Raw genomic sequence first — 18995 nt, 5'->3', positions numbered from 1 at the left:
TAAAGTTTTCCACAAAAGGAAAAGTGGATAAATTGAACTTCATCAAAATTTAAAACTGGCCAAGTGGCATTTATTCCATGTATGGATGTGGCTGACTCAACAACTGAGCGTCAATATAATACATCACATGGACTAAAGAAGAAAAATCATAACAATAGATGCTAAGCTTTTGACAAAATTTAGCACCCATTCATAATAAAAACTCTCAGCAAACTAGGAATAGTGGGAGGTTTCCTCAACTTGATAAAGAATATCTACAAAAAAGCCAACAGGTAGCATAAGTAATGGTGAGAAACTAGATGCTTTCCCCTTAAGATTGGGAAAAAGGCAAGAATGTCTCCTCTCATCACTCCTATTCAACATCGTACTGGAAGTCCTAGCTAATGCAATAAGTCAAGAAAAGAAAAGAAAATGGATGTAGATTGAGAAGGAAGAAATAAGACTGTCTTTGTTTACAGGTGACATGATTGCCTAAGTAGGAAATCCTAAAGAATCAACAGAAATCTCCTGGAACTAATAAGCAGTTGTAGCAAGATTGCAGATAGAAGATTAAAATACAAATGTCAGTTGCTTTCCTGTTTACCAGCAATGAACAATTGGAATTTGAAATTAAAAATACAATACCAGGGCTTCCCTGGTGGCGCAGTGGTTGAGAATCCGCCTGCCAATGCAGGGGATATGGGTTCGAGCCCTGGTCCGGGAAGATCCCATATGCGGTGGAGGGCTCCTCTTGGGCAGGAGCCCTATAGGAAGGGCCCCCCTCATCTCTCCCCCTGCCCGGCTCACTGGCACCACCTTGGCAGCTTGGAGCTGGCCATGCGGGAGTCTTCACACCGTGGAAATCAGCAAATGCTGAACTCAGGGCTTGATTCGCTGTTTTGTCAATTGACTAGACTTGACGACGTAATGGAGGAAACACAAATGACACAATTAAACTGAAAAGTGTGTCAGGTCTGTACAAAAGCTCTGGGAAATACTCCTTTGCGGATTCAGCCACTGTTACCTGACTCAGCACAGATGTCAGCTGTGTCTCTGGTTTCACTTTCTCTTACTTTTCGAGAGAAACAAAGGTATCAGCCATGTGTACGCCGGAACCACGTGTTGGTCACAGGTCGGCTGCAGATACAAGAGTAGGGGGTAAAAATCGGGGAGAGCATTCGGGGAGAAGCAATTGACTCTATGGAATCACAGAGAAGAGCATCGCCCTTTTCATTATTATTTTCAAGTGCATGCGACACATCCTTTTTATCAGCAAATTTTAGAATAAACCTCTTTGTATACCAAGAGGCCTGGGGTTTTGTTCAGAGAGCCTGTCCTTAGCCATTTAGCAGCACAGCACGGTTTCTGGGGGACTCCTGGCCTCGGGCTCCCTGAGGTGCCACCTTTGCCCTCGTGGAGAGAGAGCTGGGAGCGTCCAGCTGGGGCCCCAGGTCGTCCTGGTCACACTGAGACTTAAAGGCCTGTGGGTACTTGTTAACCATGCAGATTCCCAGGCCAGGCCCCCGGGTTCTGGCTCAGGGTCTGAGGTGGGGCCTCCAGGGTCTGCGGAAGCTCCCAGCCCTGGGGGACGGTGCCTGGGTGCGCCCTTGGCGGGGCCCGAGCGGGGTCAGGTCTGCTGAGCCAGCCGGCTGTCTCCCCTCCTCCACCCAGGCGTCTGTGTACTGCGTGGCTGCGATCCTGTGGACAGCAGCCAAGTTCAGCATCCCCCGAGACCACAAGCTGGCCCTGCCACGCAGGCTCAAGACCCTCCTCCTGCACATGGCCAGACGCAGCGCCCAGGAGCGGCCATCCGCAGCCGAGGCCATAGAGGTAACTGTGCCACGGGGGGCCCAACTCAAGGGCCAGGGCCCGGGACACGGGTTCTTGTTTCTGGGGCAGGTCAGTGCTGTTGGACAGGGAAGGACATGGCTTCATTTGTGCACGGGAGGCAAGGGGTCTCTGCTGCTCAACGCCGGCCTTCCCCCAAGATGGTCCTGTGTCTCCAGTGCATCCACTGGCCGGAGAGTGGTTGGGAATGTCCTGGACCCGAGCGCTGACCCCTGATCCCCTGCAGCGCATCCCCCACGTGCCCGACTTGCCCGCACTCCTCCGAGGGTCCTCCAGTCTGGGTCAGGGGGAGCCCCGTCGTTCCGTGGCTTCCCAGCTCAGGACAGCCAGGAAGGACAGCTAGAGACTCTGAATTTCATCCCAGGCCCCTGAGGCTGGGGTGCACATGGCTCTGCCTAAGAAGGGGTGCCACGGGGTCCTCCTGGAGAGAAGCCCCTGGGCCGCCTGGCTGCCACTGCACACTCCAACGGGCTCCACTGAGGGAGTGAAGCGGGCCGGTGCCCCAGGTGTGCTGGACGCTGGCCTGTGCTTGCTTTCAGACCTGCAGCGGTTACCTCCTGCACAGAGGCATGGACAGCAGAAAGATCCTAGCCCACCTGAGGGCATTGACCTGCATGGTAAGCTGGGCACCGCGGAGACCCCGCAGGCCCTTTATCCTACCCTGGGGCCGCAGAGGTGAGGCTCCTTGCTCTTCCGCGTTTACTGAATAGATGCGTGGAGACTCTAGGGCGGAAGGCAGGTCACCCTTCATCCTCCCGACGTGACTTTCCTTGGCTCCTTCACCGCGAACGAGCCCACAGAGCAGCCCCTCCCGCAGGCCCACACCCTGGTCTCTGTTGACCCCTGGCACATGCGGGCGGGGGCGCACCCTGGGGGTCCCGCCGAGGGACACTCAGTGCCGGTCGGCATCCTGCCATGCTGACCGGCCGGGGCCCCATCGGGCAGTGACAGGGTCCCTCGGATGCAGACAGGAGCACACAGCAACTTTGGGGAGTGTGGGTTCTGGCGGTCTTCCCACGCCCCAGAAACCCACCGGAACCCTGCTGCACTGGGCAGCCCCGTGCCCCAGGGGCTCCCGCTCCAGAGAAACAAGCCTGCGAGTCAGCATGGGTGGGGGGCTCGCGCCGCGGGGGTCTTCTCTGCACCCCGGGGCCTTGCCCGTCTCGACCGGGAGCTGTCCGTGTCCTTCTGCCCCAGGCTTGCCAGGAGGAAGAGACCATCGGTCTGCAAAACCCCTTCTCGGTGGCTGAACTGAGCCCCAGCACAGCAGCTGCGCCCAGGCCCGGCTCAGGTGGGCCCCGGGACCGGCCCGTCCCCACCGCCCCTGCCCTGCAGGCCCCTCGCCCCGCACTGCGCCCCCGCTGCCGTCCCCCCAGAGGCTTCCTCCGGGAATCCAGCCCCAAGTGGACGCCACCTCCAGACGTGGCCGGGACCTCAGGCAGCATGCCCACAGCTGGCCCCCCGCTGCCCTGCTCTGGGCTCCCGCCGGCCCCTCTGGCCCCGGCCTCTCAGGCCTCGCTCGGGTCAGCCCTCCCATCTCACCGGCAGCCAGAGCAGGCGACTTGCCTCCACCCCCACACCCCGCACCGATGACCCAGCTCTTGTCTTGCCCTGCCTGCGCCTCGGTGGCACCTACGAAGACCCTTCCCCATGGGCCCGTCCAAGCCTCCAGTCTGTGGCTGGGTCTTCTGGCCTTTTCCATCACTTCAGCCCCCCACCGAGCACCGCACCCCCTCCCTGCCTGCTCGGGGCAGCCCTGGACTCCAGGCCCCTCCCTCAGGCCTCTCCCTGGAGTCTCCCTTCCTCCCAGTGCCCCTGAGGCTTCCTGGGCCCTTCAAGTCAGCACCCCACTAAGACCAGCACCCACTAAGGCCGGCACCCACCCTGCTCACCCTATGTTTGTCTCCAGGCTTCATGCAGATCAGCAGTGACAGCAGGCTGGTGGCCGTGCCGAGGCCGGTGCCCGGTCAACCCTCCTGCCTCCAAGGGGCCACGTTGCTGCCAGAGGCGTTCACCTCCCCGGCCACTCACTTCAGGCCCATCGTCCTCGCTGCCAATGCTGGTGTCGCCAGGTGAGTGTCCCCACCCAGGGGCTGGCGGGCTGCCGGGCCCCCTGAACACTCTCTCCCCTCTGCTCGCAGGGACACGCTCGCCCTGACCTTGGGGCCGGCTGAGAGGCCTGAGGAGAGGAGAGGCCGGCTGGACGGGGAGGGTGATGGGAAGCAGGCTCCTGAGGCCCATGGAGCGGCCACCGGCCTGAAGACGCCTGACCAGCCAGCACCCGGTTCCCCAGAGCCCCTCAGAGAGTCAGCGCCAAGAGACTCAACCCAGGGCTGCCCCAGCCCCCCAGCCCCTGCCCCAGCCAGCCCGCTGGAAGGGGCTTCACTGGTGATGCCCAAATCTCTGGCCCCGACACCGCCCGTGACAATACAGATGCCACCCCCGGAGCGAGGGCCGAAGGAACCCATCCCAACTGCAGCTGCTTGTGGAGACCTCGAGCCCCGCCTCCCCGGGCCCACCGCAGCCCCCCACAGTCCTTGCCACCCAGCCAAGCCGCCCAGGGGCAGGGCCACCCAGGTCCCAGGCCAGGAGCCCAAGGGGTCCCCGTCAGCCCTGCGGAGCCCCTCACCGGCCACAGGGAGTCCCGACGGCCCCGGGGAAGCCCCCGTCAGGGAGTGGGATGACCGGGCCCCAGAAGGTCACCCGGAGTGGCCCTGCCCAGCAGACCACAAGCTCTGTCCATCCAGCGTGGATGCCTCGCCGCTCTCACAGGGGACAGCCTGCCCATCGCTGCAGGAGACCACACGCCTCATCCAGGAAGAGTTTGCCTTTGACGGCTACCTGGACCACGGGCTGGAGGCTCTGATCATGGGTACCACGGGGCCACGGGGGCCCAAGGACCAGGGACAGGCGTGTGGGGAGCCATGCGCTGGGGGAGGTCACCACAGGAGGGGCCCCCACCCTCCCGTCTCTGCACAAAGGGCAGAGCCCCCAGGGGCTGGCCGGCAGAACAAGCCAGCTGCACCCCGCCCCCCACCAGCTCCCGAGACCAGGGGAACCCAGAAGAGCACTCAAACATTTTAACTCATCCCCGTGGTTTTTTTGCGAACTCAGGAGAGTATATTTACGCCTTGAAAGGCCTCACCTATGCCACTTTCTGTGGGGCCATATCCGAGAAGTTCTGTGACCTCTACTGGGGGGAGAGATTGCTGCAGAGTCTTTTCAGAGTGGTGAACGGGAGGACGTCGCCCTCCGAGAAGTAAGAGCCCCTCCTCGCGGCCTCCCCACCCCCGCTGTGCCCCCGAGGGCCGTCCTCCTGCCCCGCGTCCCCCTCATCGCCCTCCCCAGAGCGACCGCCTGCTGGGCCCCTCTTTCCTGGCCCGAGGCCCACTCTGCTTCCAAAGGTCTCCCTTCAGGCAAGCGCTCCTCTTGGCAGGAGGGGGGCGGGCTTGTAGGGTCACAGGGCGCGGAAGGCACATCCACTTCCCTGGGACCAGCTCAGGAGGCAGAGCAACGGAGCCCGGAGGCCGGGTTTGGTTGCGGGGAGGCCCCTGCAGGGACCAGCGTATGCCGCCCCCCTCCCGTCCAGCTCCCCTCCTGGCGGTAGATGAGGTGACAGCTCAGGAGGGAGGGGGGCGGGCACCTTCCCTCTCCTGCCCCCTCCCCCAGCCCTCTTGGGCCCCACCCTTCACAGGACATGCCCCGGGCACCTCAGTGCCAGGCCTGGCCCAGCCCCTCCCGAGGGCTGCAGAGGGCCATGTTGCAGGGTGGGCGGGACCTGTGCCTGGAGTGGTCCAGCGCCCTGACGCCCTGACGCCCTGACGCCCGAGCTCACGGCAGCCCCGTCCCCGCCCCCTCCTGGCCCCCAGAACCCCACCCAGAGGCGGCGCACACCCTGCTCTCCACCCCAGGCAAGCCCCGCATTTTCACATCACTGGGGGAGCCGTCGAAGGACCCCAAGAGGCGGACGCCCAGAAAGTCCTCTGCTAAAGGGCCCGTGTCTGTGACGTCTGTGGCCTGTGGCCAGGCCGTCCTGGAGGTCTGGGGGGGGCCTCGGTCACCGACACCCCCGCTTCGCTCCCAGGGGAAGCCTCTAGTAAGCCTGCGGGAGGGTCCCGGGGGGTGCCTGCAGTGTCCTCCGTTCTGATGGCAGCACTTCCGAGGAGGCTGGGCCACAGCCCGAGGGCAGCGGTGGGACCAGCGCTCCGAGCACGCGCTCACTGTCCAGCAAAAGGCCTTCACATCTCGGAGCGGGTGAGACCGAGGGCTGTGGGTTGAGAGCCTCCCCAGCTGGGCCTCCTCCACCCCTGGGGCCAGGTTACCCTGTGTTTCTCCAGGTCCCAAGGGCAGGGCCCGTCCTCCTCTGGGGGGTCTGTACTGCGAAGGGGGGCATTCCCCCCAGGCCACCAGGTGGGCAGCAAGGGCAAGGGCTGGGGCCAGCAGCTTGGTGATGGGGGGGCTCTGCATTCTTTCTTGGAAACGTGCCATTTAAAGACCCTGAGGCGTATCTTCCTAGATCCATAGCCAGGACTCCCTGATAACTGAAATCTTTGTAATTTCTCCAAATCCGGTCTGAGTGGGACTTGGCTTTGGGGACCATGTCCTTTAGGTTGTGTGACTACAGTCACACGCAGGATGTCAGTGAGAGCCCCCCATACCGTGTGCACGCTTGGGAAACTGGAAAGTAAAATGGAGATGCCCAGAGAATAGCTCATGACCAGCTGGGACCCTTGGTTCCTGGGGGACTCTCTGCTTTGTCTGTTTACGGACAATTCAAAGTTCCCTCGGGTCTCTGCCCCAACTCTGCCCTGCATGGCAGCCCATTTGGGAGGGGACCGAGGGACCCCGACCCTGAGGACCCTTTGCGGCTCCTCTGGAGCGGAGGTGGGGCCACCTGGCCATCCCGAAGGGGCTCCTGCCCCCTGCTAGGGACCTGTCGCCTCTCTGCAATCAGGGGCGGATTCTCCCCCGGGACCCCACGTTGCCGCGTGTGACCCGCCCCCACTTTCTCTGTCCAGGGAAGAAGCAGAGCGTGGACTCAGACGAGCTCTCGCGGAGCAACTTTGAGGTGGGGTTTCGGCCTCAGAAGTCGGTAGCAGCTGGGAGGGAGCAGCCCCAGGCAGGAGAGGCCCGGCAGCAGGGCGGGGGCCTGGCTGGGGGCTCTGAGGCAGCGGTGCGGCTAGCCCGGCCCCCGGAGGGCGGCCCGTCCGTGAGCCCAGGCCCAGGCGGCTTGCAGAGCTGCAGCCCCGGCTGGTGCAGCGCCTTCTACGAGGCCGACTGCTTCAGCGCCGACGTGCACTGCTATGTGAAGGAGCTGGCGAGGCAGAAGGCCGCCGGGTGCCCCGCCGCCGATGCCCAGAGCCCGGTGAGTCCCGGGCTCCTGTCCACCGCTGGAAGGGAGGATGCTCGGCCCCAGGGCGCCGTGGGGCATGAGGACGGGTTCACGCTGGAGCTCCCGGTACCTCGGGTGGCAGAAGGGCCCCCGTGTCTCCCACCCCTGGTGCCCGTCGGTCACCAGCAGCCACCACGCTGGTCTGGGCCCCTCCCTGCGTGTCCTCCCGGGGGTTGTGCTCATCTGCACGCGTCCCCCACGTCCGGGAAAGGAAACGGCTTTTCTCTCTTTCGGCTCCTTGGCCACCAGGGGACATGTGGCAGGAGGTTACCTCACGCTGGTGACCACAGTTGGGTCTGGGCATCAAGGTTAGCCCTCAGGCAGCACCACAAGATGAAAAGCAGCACAGAAGCACCTGGCCCGTGGCGGTCAACTCAGGCCAGGCCCCAGGGGGCATCTCTGGTGGGCAGCGCACTCTGCGTGCCGCCCCAGCTCAGGGGCAGCCTGGGCTCCTCCCGGGTCAGCAGGGTGAGGGGATGCCCTAGGCTGGAGAGTGTCCGGGCCTGGCCCGCCCCAAGGTTGCTGCCCGTGCCATTGCGGATCTGCCCCCCAGTGACCAGGAGCCCTGACCAGGACTGCAGCCCCACTCCTGCGTGGCCAAGAACTCAGGCCTGACCTGGGCTGCATCCTTCCCCCCGTGACCAGGGGCTCCCACTTGGGCCACAGCCACACGGGGCCCGGGACCCAGGGTAGCAGACAGGAGGGAGCTGTCAGCGGCCTGACGTCCCACTCCTACCCCCACCCTCACCATCTGCAGCCTCCGAGCCTTGAGCCCCAGGAGCTGCATCTCCACTCATTTCAGCACCTTCCGAACCTTCTCGCTTGGTTACTCAGTCCCAAGCTAGAAAGAGAACCACATGCCTCGGGCCTGGAGCACGGGGCACGGGCCTGTGTGCTTGGGAATCGTGCTGCCCACTCCGGGTTTCCTTAAAGCTGGGCCCCGAATGTGCTTGGCGTCGTGGACTGGGGGAGTGGGGGGCTGCAAGGACTCAGGCCTCCCATGGGGACTGGTGAGGGCAGCTGGCACGGCAGATGTCCACCAGACACCCTGGCCCACCCATGCGGCATCCAGGTTGGGGAAGCCCGATGCCTCTGTGTCGGAGTCCAGAGCTCTGACAGGAGAGGGTGGCCCCCGGCCCCCTTACCAACCCGTGAGCCCTGGTCTCCTTCCTCCCACTTCAGTGCCCTTTGCTGTGCATTTGTGCACAGTGCAGCTCACTCGGAGTTACTAAGCGTCGTGGTCCCCGTCCCCAGCGGCCTTCCGCAGACAGTGCCAGTGCGGCAGGATGCCACTGCTCTGCCTGCCGTCACAGAAGTGGAGGCAGGGGAGGCGGGGGTCGGGAGGGGGCAGTTGAGGGACTCGCAAGGCTGATGAGAGGCCAGAGTGCAGCATCAGCGACGGGGTAGCATTCACGACAACCCTGAAACCAGCGCAGGCCTCGTAACCGAGTATGGAGCAGGTCCTCCCAAAATGGAGCCACTCTGACACTGAAGGCTCATGAGGAGCCTGGGGTCTTGGCTGGCATGAAGGGGTCCATGGGCACAGCGTTTGCTGTGAGGTGGTTACAAGAGGTGGGGGAGAGCCTAATGTGCCCCCACAGAGCTCCTAGTTCTGTCAGCCAAGAGAGCCTGGAAGCAGTGACACCCCAGCAGCAGTGAGTACACCTAGTGCCCGGTTCTTGGTTTCTAATACTGTTCTCAATCAAAGGAACCAGGGCTCCTTGGAGAAGTGGCTGATCTTGGGACTGGGACAAAAAAAAAAAAAAAAAATAGGAGCCAGGAGCATCTCTGGTGCCAGAAAGTAAGGAAATGATCAAGACAATGAAGAGGGTGTGTCAGCGGTCACAGGGGCCACAGCTGGAGCGGCGGGAGCTGTAAAAGCAAGAACCCAGTGCTGGACTCTGGCTCACAGCGTGGGACGTCCGTGTGTGCGTGCGTCCACGCGTCCACGCCGACACAGACGGCCGAATGAAAGAGGGAGAGACAGCCCTGTTTACAGAGAGGAAATCCCACCTAAAAATTCATACGGGATCCCAAGTGGACCCCAACAGCCAAAATAATCGTGAAAAGGAACGAAGCTGGAGGAGTCACACTTCTGATTTCAAAACATTGCAAAGCTACTGTAACCAAAGCAGTGTGGGACAGGCACAGAGACAGACGTGTAGACCAGTGGAATAGAACAGAGAGCCCAGGAATAAACTATCACACACATAAGGGTGCCGTGACCATTCAACAAGGAAGGACAGTCTTTTCAATAAATGATGTTGGGAAAGCCGGATAACCCACGCATAAAACCGAACCAAGACCTGCACCTTACACCATATACAAAAAGTAACTAAAAACCCAAAGACCCAAACAGAGCTAAAATTATAATACTCTTAGAAGAAAACATAAGGGAAAGCTTCAGGACGTTGGATTTAGCAATGCTTTCTCGGATATGATGCCAAAAGCACAGGCGACAAAAGTAAAAAACAAATTGGCCTTCAAAGTTAAAACCTGTGCATCAAAGGACTCCATCAACAGAGTGAAAAGGCAACCTATGGAATGGAAGAAAGTATTTGTAAACTATCTATCTGATAAGAGGTTAATATCAAGAATATTTGAAGAACCGATGAACTCAACAATAACAAAACAAACAACTTGATTAAAACACAAGTGAAGGACTTGAATAGATTTGTATAAAGAAAATATACAAATGACCAAAAAGCACATGAAAAGAAGCTCAACGCCATTGGTCCTCAGGGAAAAGCAAATCAGAACCGCAATGAGCAACCACTTTACACCCCTTAGGATGGCTATTGGGCTTCCCTGGTGGCGCAGTGGTTGAGGGTCCGCCTGCCGATGCAGGGGACGTGGGTTCGTGCCCCGGTCCTGGAAGATCCCACATGCCACGGAGCGGCTGGGGCCGTGAGCCATGGCCACTGAGCCTGCGCGTTCGGAGCCTGTGCTCCGCAACGGGAGAGGCCGCAACTAAAAAAAAAAAAAAAAAAAAAAAAAAAAAGCAGAAAACAGCCATCGGTGAGGATTTGGAGAAATCAGAATCTTTGTGCACGTTGGTGGGAATGTACAGTAGTGCAGCCACTGTGGGAAACAGTATGGCAATGCCTCAAAAAATTTAAACATAGAATTCCCACGTAAGCCAGCAGTTCAGCGTCTGAATATACACCCAAAAGAATTGAAAGCAGGGACTCATAGATATTTGTGCACCTGTGTTCATAGCAGCGTTATTCACAACAGCCAAAAGGTGGAAACACCCCAAGTGTGCATGAATGGAAGAATGGATTTAGCAACATGCGGTCCATCCACACAAAGGAATGTTATTCAGCCTTAAAGCAGGGGATTCTGGCACTTGCTGCAACATCAACAAACCTTAAGGACATTATTCTAAGGGAAATAAGCCAGTTCAAAAAGACAAATACTATATGATTCCACTTACAGGAGGTCCCTGGAATAGTCAGTCAGCCAGGGGCTGGGGAGCTGGTGCTTAATGGGGACAGAGTTTCAGTTTGGGAAGATGAAAAACATCCGGAGATGGTGGTGGTGATGGCTGCACAATGGTGTGAATGAATGTACCTGACGCCACTGAGCTGCACAATGAGAAATGGTTAAAATGGTAAATTTTATGTTATGTATATCTTGTCACGATTAAGAAATTTCAAAATAAAAAAATTTTTAAAGAGTCGGGAACAAAAAAAGTATGGAGGGGTGAGCACTGGGGACTTGAGGGTGAAACGAACTTGCAGACGTCACTGGAGCTGAATCTAAATAGAGGAGGGACTCGGGGGGTCCCCGATCCCTGGTGGGCTTCCTGTGCCCCCCCTCAACTCCGAGCCCAGGTGTCCACAGCGTCCCACCAGAAGCACTGTGGTGTCACCCTGACCTCAGCTGGACCACGAGATAGGACCTCTGCAGACCAGGGCTGGCGAGTGGCAGGGCTGGGAGCCCACATTCCCCCGGGAGCAGCCGCCAGCCCCAGGGAGGACAGGGCCCCTTCAGAGGCAGCTCCACGCGTACTTGCCCACAGCCTCCTCTCGACAGTGCTGGGCAGGGTGGGGGGCTGGTCCCTGTGTGTCCTCTGAAGGCACGGGTCATGTCCTGTGACATCAAAAGTTACAGGTCACAACCTCTGATGTCACAGGTCACGCTTGCTGGCAGCATCACGTCCTTGTGGACCCCTGTGGACAGGCAGCCCCATCGTCAGCCTGTGTCGTGTTCAGGGCCGTGGAGGGTGGTGCCAGTGGGTCCACTGTGCAGGTGCCTGGTTAGGGCCGAGGGGCCTGTCCTCGATCCCATGCTATCCTGGGGTGGCTGCTCCCTGGAGGGAGACATGCCCACAGGTGAGCCCCGGGTGCCCCCCCTGCATCGCACGTCGATCGTCCTCGAAGGTGGATGCTGGGACCAGCTCAGGTCCCAGATCTGCTGGGCCAGCATCTGTTCTTATTTGCTTGTGATCCCGTGGTTGGGACGAGGCTCCCACACCGGGTCCCACCGTCACTCTGCGGGCGGCTCACGTGGGGGACAATCCGGAGGGGGTGAGGTGGGCTGGGAAACGCCGGAGGGTGACCAGTGACCATGTTTCTCCCTTTCTCCTGCTCACCTGGGAAGGCGTGTCTCCTGGAACCTGAGTGCATGCAGGTGAGTGCCCTGTGCCCTCCCCTGCCTCGCGGGTGGGTTGGGTGACCCTGGCCACAGTTCCACACTCTGAGCACCTGCTGTGTCTCTTTCAAACAGGGGCCTCAGGAAGACACAAAAGGCATAAAACAGCTAGTGGACATGTTTCATATTTGCTGCCCAAAAAGAGAGTGCGCGTACAACAGGCCAGGCGCTGGGGTGGGCAGGGCAGCTGGAGGGCAAGCGGGCGGCTCCTCCCATCGCTGACCACACAGCAGCGTCGGTCCACCCGGCACTGCCGTGCGTGTGGGTGCAGCCATGGCCCTGGCCGTGATTTTGTGTGTCCAGCACTGCGGGCACCCCCAGGCCAAGGGAGCCAGTCTGAGCACCCGGCTCGCCTTGTAGCCAGCACAGGCTCTGCTCCCAGCATTTAGGGGGATGGCACTGGTTTCGGTTCATCTCTGTCTCTGACGTCTGGTCTCTTCCGACTTCTTTCTATTGTTTTATTCGTTTACTTCTGCATATTTGTCCGCCTCAGGGCCACGTTAAGTCCAGTAGCCGCTGGGCCCAAACTGTGCCTCAGATCATCCTCATTTGTCCGGTGAACTGGTGCTCCTTTAATTCTATGAGAACAGCCCTTGGCCGGGTTAGGCCGGGAGGAAATCCCTAAACTCAACTGATGCTGAGTGTTTCATTTAGACCTACCAGTCTGCCTCGGCCTGGGGGCCACGCCTGCCTGTGCGCCTGCCGGGCTGTGGCCATGGGGGTGACACCAGCTCACACCAACCGCCCTGTGAATCTTGGTTCGTGTAGATTTATACTTAAAATCAGTCAAAACAGTCCTTTTCTAAGAGTCAGTCTGCAGTCCAGTGACGAGAGAAGTGCCACTGACAGACTTCACGCTTTATAAGCCAAGGTGATGGAGGCACTGATGGTGGCCCACGCCATGCCCGCAAGCCCCTGCTGAGGAGTTTTCTCAAGTCAGCATCTGGGCAGTGGCCCGGAGGTGAAGGGCTGGACCTGAGCTGTGCCCTGGAACGCAGGCCTGGGTCCCCGCCACCATCCTCGGGAAGCCAGGGCCACCACGTAGCAGGCATGGGGGAGGGGGTGCCGTGCAGACCCTTGGGCCTCACCAAGACAGTGCCAGGCAGCACAGGGTGATGGCACGGGGCCACCTTGCCTACTGCCGAGCCCCGAGCGGCACCATGCGACAGGACGTGCTCCGCGATGGGACGTTCCAGAACCACGCAGTCCATGGGGCTGCCGCCGGCCCATGTGGCCACTGAGCACTTGAGGTGTGGACCACGTGGCTGAGGAATTCGCTTTTCATTTAACCCTCGAGCGGCCGCGTATGGCCTGTGGCTCCGTGCTGAGGGCGCAGGTCCTGCACGCGGGTCGTGATGCCCTCCTGCCCCATCTTCCCCCCCCCACTCCCACGACCGTGCCCGGGGCCGGCCAGCTGTCACATGGGGACTGGATGGGACCCAGGCTGTGTGATGAGCCCGAGCTCTCCTCCGAGGCACGTCCAGGAATGTGACATCTCGCCAGCTGTGGGGCAGCTCCTGGTGACCTCCAGCAGGGCATCCCAGGGCCACCCCACAGGCTGCACACGGCTGAGCTGGAGGAGGAACCAGAGGTCTTGAGGGACCAGGTTCAACAGCCGAGATTCCGCAACGGGACGAGGTTTTGTGCTCAGGCTGCAACACCTCCCCCGCTCCAGGCACAGCCCTGCCCCCCAGCTGCCCTGGCCTGGAGGTCCGCCCCCCCCACCCCGGCACCGTGGGGCTGCCTACGACCGTCGTTAAAACACTAGCACGTGGAAAAGGACAACCACGTGAACCACCAGTTTTCAGTGAAACCACCAGACAGAAGGGATTCGAGTGTTTAAATAAAAGTGCCACCTGCACTTTTTACTCCACAGAACTGTTCAGAAATAGATGCTCTCGACAAAGCTAAGTCCATTGCTGTACGACGATTGGATGGGGGACCTTGTCTGGACTGCGTGTGATCAGACTCCCCAGAATGAATGCTCAGATACTCGGCTGTCAGGGTAGAGCTCCTCCGAGCATGGCCGACTCAGGACCTGGGGAGTCACCTTGACCCTCTTATTAACAGCAAGTGGCTTCCCCAGGGGTCTGAGCGGGCCCCTGGCCTCTGCCCCCAGCCCAGCCCCTCTCTGTGGCCTGTCCTCCTCAAGGTCCCAGCGGAAGACCCACCAGAACCCAGGGGCCAGCTCACAGGGACCCCCAAGGCTTCCCAAAGCCCACTCCTGCCCCAGAATCATGGGCTCCTCTCCTGCCCCTCAAGGGGGCAGAGTCCGGCCCCCAGGGCTTCCCTGCCCCCCGTGTGAGAGAACATACGGATCCTGCAGGAAGGGGCCGGGACCCGTCGTGCTGGGCACACGAAGCAGAAGTGGGGCGCCCTCGGCTCCCCTGCAGCCTGCGAGTCTTGGTCTCGCTTCCCTTGTGGAGACCGGGCCTGGCTGAAGCCGCCGCTGTCTTTGCGTTTCTGGACGGAAGCAACAAGTGGGCAGCGGGGGCTCAAGGGGGCCTACACGGTGGGCTCAGGGGTGGGACGGTCTTGATGGGTCAAGTGGGGTCTGTGACGCTGGGTGTGTCCAAACCTCATGTTCAAAGCAGGGTGGCCGAGCACACGGGGGACTCGTGAGGCACCCTGGCCCACAGGGGTAGACTCGGGCTGCACCGCAACGGGGGTCCTGAGGGGCAGAGGCCAAGCGTGGGGTGGGGGCCTCAGGGGGTGTGCCTGGGGCCACACAGAGGCCTCAGGACCACTCGTGCCTGTGAGGACAGCCACCGCCTGCTGTGTGGACCTGCCCTGAAGACCCCACCGGAGGCCAGTCCCCAGGGCCAGAGAAAGCACAGGAGGAGTGAAACCAGGCCCCCCGGCCCCCAACAGTGGGCGTGCTGCCTGCATATCTCACTGGAAGGCAGGCCCTCCGTGGCCCGGACCCACCGGCAGTGGACGCGCCCCACCCCACTCTGCCCACCTTTCCTCCTGGGTGGCTGGTGGGGGCAGGCCACCTGGGGGTGTTAGGAGAGGCTGACACCGCTGCCTCACACATTTGGCCTCGTTTTTTAAGGGAGTCCATCACATCTGGTTCTTTCCAGTTAGTTTCCTGAGACATTTGCTAACCTGTCTGGATGTCCAGTTCCATTGACCAGATGCAGACGTCCCTTCTCTCGCCCAACAGCCAGCCTCGGGGTCCTGCGTGCAAACTTGCTTCCCCTGAACTGCCGAGGGGCGGGCGCCTGGGGCTCACGGCTCTTTCCTCTCCAGGAGCTGGAGCAGCAGCTCATGATAGAGAAGAGAAACTTCCGGAAAACCCTCAAGTTCTACCAGAAGCTCTTACAGAAGGAGAAGCGGAACAAAGGTAGCCTCGCTGGACGTGGCCGGGGCTGGGGCTGGGGGCCGCTCTGGGCTGACTCTGCCCGCCCTCAGGCTCCGAGGTGAAGACCATGTTGTCCAAACTGAAAGGGCAGCTGGAAGAGACGAGGTCCAAGGTGCAGCTCCTCGGGCTGGTCAAGAAGTACCTACAGGCAAGGCCCCCGCTCCCCTCCCTCCAGAGGCCTGGCGCTTGCAGGGCTCCTCCCGCTACAACCTTGGAAATCGGTCCCTGTGAAAACATGCCCACCCCTGAGAGGCCACCCCCGACCCGGGTCAGGGGTGGGGTGACCTGGCAGCAGGTCAGCCCGACAGCGCTGACTCGCGCCCCAGGTCATGTACGCGGAGCGGTGGGGCCTGGATCCCTGCGCCCTGCCTGTGATCGTGAGCATCGCGGCCGCCCCCTGCGACACGCTGGACTTCAGCCCCCTGGACGAGTCTTCCTCCCTCACCTTCTACAGCGCCAGCAAGCGCCCGCGTGGCGGCCGGCAGAGGAAGGCCCGCATCCTGCAGGCTGGCACGCCGCTGGGGCTCATGGCCTACCTCTATTCCAGGTGCAGCGGGGAGGGAGGGCGTCTCTGTGCCCCCCAAGCCTTCGGAGACAAAAGCAGGGAGGAAACAAATAGGCCCCGCGGTGCGGGGCAGGGGGTGAAAGAGGTGAGAACTCTCGCCTGCCCTCATCTGAGACGGCTTTGCACTTTTTTATCTAGAAAGTTTCCTTTAAGTTGCCTTGTGTTGGCTCCCGCTGGCCTCCAGGTCCTTGGCTGAGTGGCCTCAGAGCCACGGGCCCTACTGGGCCCGCACCTGTGGACCTGGGGGTCTGGGTCAGGTGTGCAGGGGGCGCTTTGAAGGAGAGCCCAGGAATGCGGCCGCCGTGACTACCAGCCCGGTGGGCTTCTGAATCTGAACGCAGCCGGGAGCCTTGGGGGCCCCTGGACCCCATCCGCTTTCCTAAGTCAGACACCCCATAGTTAACGTTGGGCTCCCCGGGGCTGTGGTGAGGTTGGCCCCAGCCAGCTCTCTGCAGCGTTTCTGGGCATCAGCGGGGCTTAGGCTCGCGGGATCCCCTAATAATGCAGGTGCGCGGACTCACCTACCACGGGAAGGGCCAGGCCCCTCCGTCCAGGGTCACAGGGGCCCCCGGGCCACACCCAACCCTGCCATCCCTCCGTCCGCCCCGCCAGCTCCACCTGGTTCTCGGGCACAGGGCAGCCTCCTCCAGGGCCCGGCCCCCTCCCGGGCCCCATCAGGGCTGGGTACAGACCTCCTCCCAGACGATGGCGGAGGCCTTACCCCAGGGTTGACTTTTAGGGACTCATGACACCACTTCGGAGCCCCTGGGGTCTTTGGGCTGGAGGCTGTGGTGACCCCAGACTGCTGGCTCTTGGCAGCCAGTGGGGAGCGGGGACCCTCCTGGGGCAGCTGACTCTCCCCGCTCCCCGGCCCGTTCCCCCGAGGTGGGCTGACTGGGGCTCCTGCTGGCGGGGCTCCAGGCTGCCCCTCAGACTCCAGCCTCCTCTGCAACATGCGACATCACACGCCGCCACAGGCACTGTGCTTTCCAGGAGATGAGAGCACGCGCGTGTGTGCGCACTGGTATCACAGGGCGTGCTGCACGTCCTGTGTGAGCACAGCATCTCTGAGGGGGCGTGGGCTCATCCCTGCAGACCCCGCGGGTGTCCCCTCTGCGGGATGCTGAACCCAGGCTGCCTAGTCTCCGACCTGAGCCAGGCCGCAACGTCCCAGGCAGAGGCTCCCTCGTTCCTGGACCCCCACCTCTTTCTCGCTCTCCTGGCTCCCTGGGGCACCCAGAGGTGGGGGACCCTCTCCAAGGGGCGAGGACCCTCCCGCCCTCAGCTGCCTGTTTCCTAACCCAGTGATTTCCGGCTGGGGCTGGGCCACTGCTCTGGCTCAGCTTTCTGAATCGTTTCTAAAAGAAGACACAGTGAAGGCCTTAAAAACGGATGTTACAAGAGTCCTCAGACTCGCAACATCCAGGAATTTCTAACCTGATCAGTGCTCCCCCCACTTACTTCTGAGCGGCGCTCCCGCTAGCCTCCCTCCTGGCAAGGGGCTCACGCGCACACGCGCCCATTTGCGCCCACCCTGGGACCGCGGGGCTGCGGAAGCCGGGCCGCGTCCTGGCGGCTGACCGCCCCCTCCCCGCAGCGACGCCTTCCTGGACGGCTACGTGCAGCAGTTCCTGTACACCTTCCGGTACTTCTGCAGCCCCCACGACTTCCTGCACTTCCTGCTGGACCGCATCAGCAGCACCTTGTCCAGGTACCCGCCGACCCTGACGAGGACGAGGCCAGAGCCAGAGCCGCCGGGAAGGCCCCGGCGAGGGCAGGGAAGGGGAGCGGGCCGCAGACAGGCCACGGGAAAGGGGCAGGAGTGTCAGGAGGGGCCGGCGGCCGGGGAGCGGGGAGGCGGAGGGCGGGGGCTGGGACACGTGGGAAGACGGTGAGCGCCAGGCCCGTGGGCTGGGGTAGGGTAGCTGGGGGGCCGGGAGGGTCCCGCGGGCCTCAGCCGGCAGGTGGGGTCAACAAGGGAAGGGGCGGTGGGCAGTGCTGGACGCGCTCTGGCCCTCTGAGCTGGCCTGTCCTTGCCCCCCAGACTCCGCACAAGCCCAGGCCAGGAACCCTGGGAGGGGAGGGACTCACGGGAGACCCCAGCCCCCTGCTTCCCCACACGCAGAGCCGGGCTCCCGCCCTGCCTCTCAGGACGCCTTCCAGCCCCCGGGTGCCGGCTGTGAGGGTGGCAGGGGCTCCAGGACAGGCACCAGGTGGGCGGGCCGCACTCAGACCCCAGCACTCAGATCCCCATGCACCCACCCGCTGGCTTGGGTGCGACGCCAGGCGGGCGCGGGGTGACCTGCGTGGCTCAGGCCTCCATCTGTCCCCAGGGCCCACCAGGATCCCACCTCCACCTCCTCCAAGATCTACAGGCGCAGCTTCTGCCTCCTGCAGGCCTGGCTGGAGGACTGCTACGCCGTGGACTTCAGGAGGGACGCCGGGCTCCTGGGGAGGCTCCAGGACTACCTTGCCTCCCAGGTGAGGGCGCGGCTCGGGGAGCGGGGCCTCTGGCCCTCTGGAGCAGCGGGCGACCCCGCGTGCTTCTGCCCAGATCCTGCCCCTGGACAGCTCCGCAGAGCCCCTGTTGGCCCTCCTGGAGGTGGGCACCGAGCGGCGGGCTGAGGGCGCCCCACGCAGCACAGACCTGCAGGACCCCAAGGAAGCGGAGGACGCCGCCAGGCCCCTCAGCGCCCTGTGGAAGAGCCTCTCGGAGGACGGCGTCTCCCGGAAGGTGCGGCCTTTCCCGGGGAGCTGGCGTGGGGACACCGCCTACGCAGGCACGCACACTCTTGTGCTCATGTGCACGCACACGCGTGGCCTGGTACACACACACACACACACACACACACACACACGGACAGGCACACGTGCACAAACATGCATGCGCCCCCCGTGTTGCCGGTCCTGGGCACCAGCCCTCGGGGCCTGGCACTTCCTGCCCCCTGGCCCTGGGCAAGGACAGCAGGGGGCCGGCCAGGGGCTCAGAGCACCCCGCCTCACTGACTCTGGGGCCAAAGCGGGGCCGGGAAATGGCCTGGGACGGGGGCAGGGTTGAGGGGACCTCACCATGATACGTGCAGACAGCCCCATCCACGAAATGACCAGGACAGGCGTCCTCGACCCAGCACGGCTGCGGGCGGGAGGGATTTGCCACGTGGCTCTAGCTGAGCCAGGCTGCGAGGTCCTGG

General features: G+C 61.9%; 1 protein-coding gene across 1 annotated transcript in view; it reads left to right on the top strand.

The window, feature by feature from the left end:
- The window catches only part of KNDC1 (kinase non-catalytic C-lobe domain containing 1), a 56366-nt gene that overhangs the window by 30813 nt on the left and 6558 nt on the right, over nucleotides 1-18995 (top strand). The window contains exons 10-24 of the mRNA XM_007452011.1: nucleotides 1651-1809; nucleotides 2367-2444; nucleotides 3025-3118; nucleotides 3737-3899; nucleotides 3969-4418; nucleotides 4470-4699; nucleotides 4942-5086; nucleotides 5981-6081; nucleotides 6846-7192; nucleotides 15128-15221; nucleotides 15290-15387; nucleotides 15566-15786; nucleotides 17402-17515; nucleotides 18138-18285; nucleotides 18359-18538. Coding sequence (XP_007452073.1) covers nucleotides 1651-1809; nucleotides 2367-2444; nucleotides 3025-3118; nucleotides 3737-3899; nucleotides 3969-4418; nucleotides 4470-4699; nucleotides 4942-5086; nucleotides 5981-6081; nucleotides 6846-7192; nucleotides 15128-15221; nucleotides 15290-15387; nucleotides 15566-15786; nucleotides 17402-17515; nucleotides 18138-18285; nucleotides 18359-18538 — 2622 coding nt within the window. The remainder of the gene's footprint in view (nucleotides 1-1650; nucleotides 1810-2366; nucleotides 2445-3024; nucleotides 3119-3736; nucleotides 3900-3968; nucleotides 4419-4469; nucleotides 4700-4941; nucleotides 5087-5980; nucleotides 6082-6845; nucleotides 7193-15127; nucleotides 15222-15289; nucleotides 15388-15565; nucleotides 15787-17401; nucleotides 17516-18137; nucleotides 18286-18358; nucleotides 18539-18995) is intronic.

The sequence above is a fragment of the Lipotes vexillifer genome, unplaced genomic scaffold, assembly GCF_000442215.2.
Source record: "Lipotes vexillifer unplaced genomic scaffold, Lipotes_vexillifer_v1.1 scaffold1117, whole genome shotgun sequence".
NCBI lineage: Eukaryota > Metazoa > Chordata > Mammalia > Artiodactyla > Lipotidae > Lipotes > Lipotes vexillifer.
Note: the sequence above shows the minus strand (reverse complement) of the source record. Positions and strands in the feature narration are given on the sequence as shown.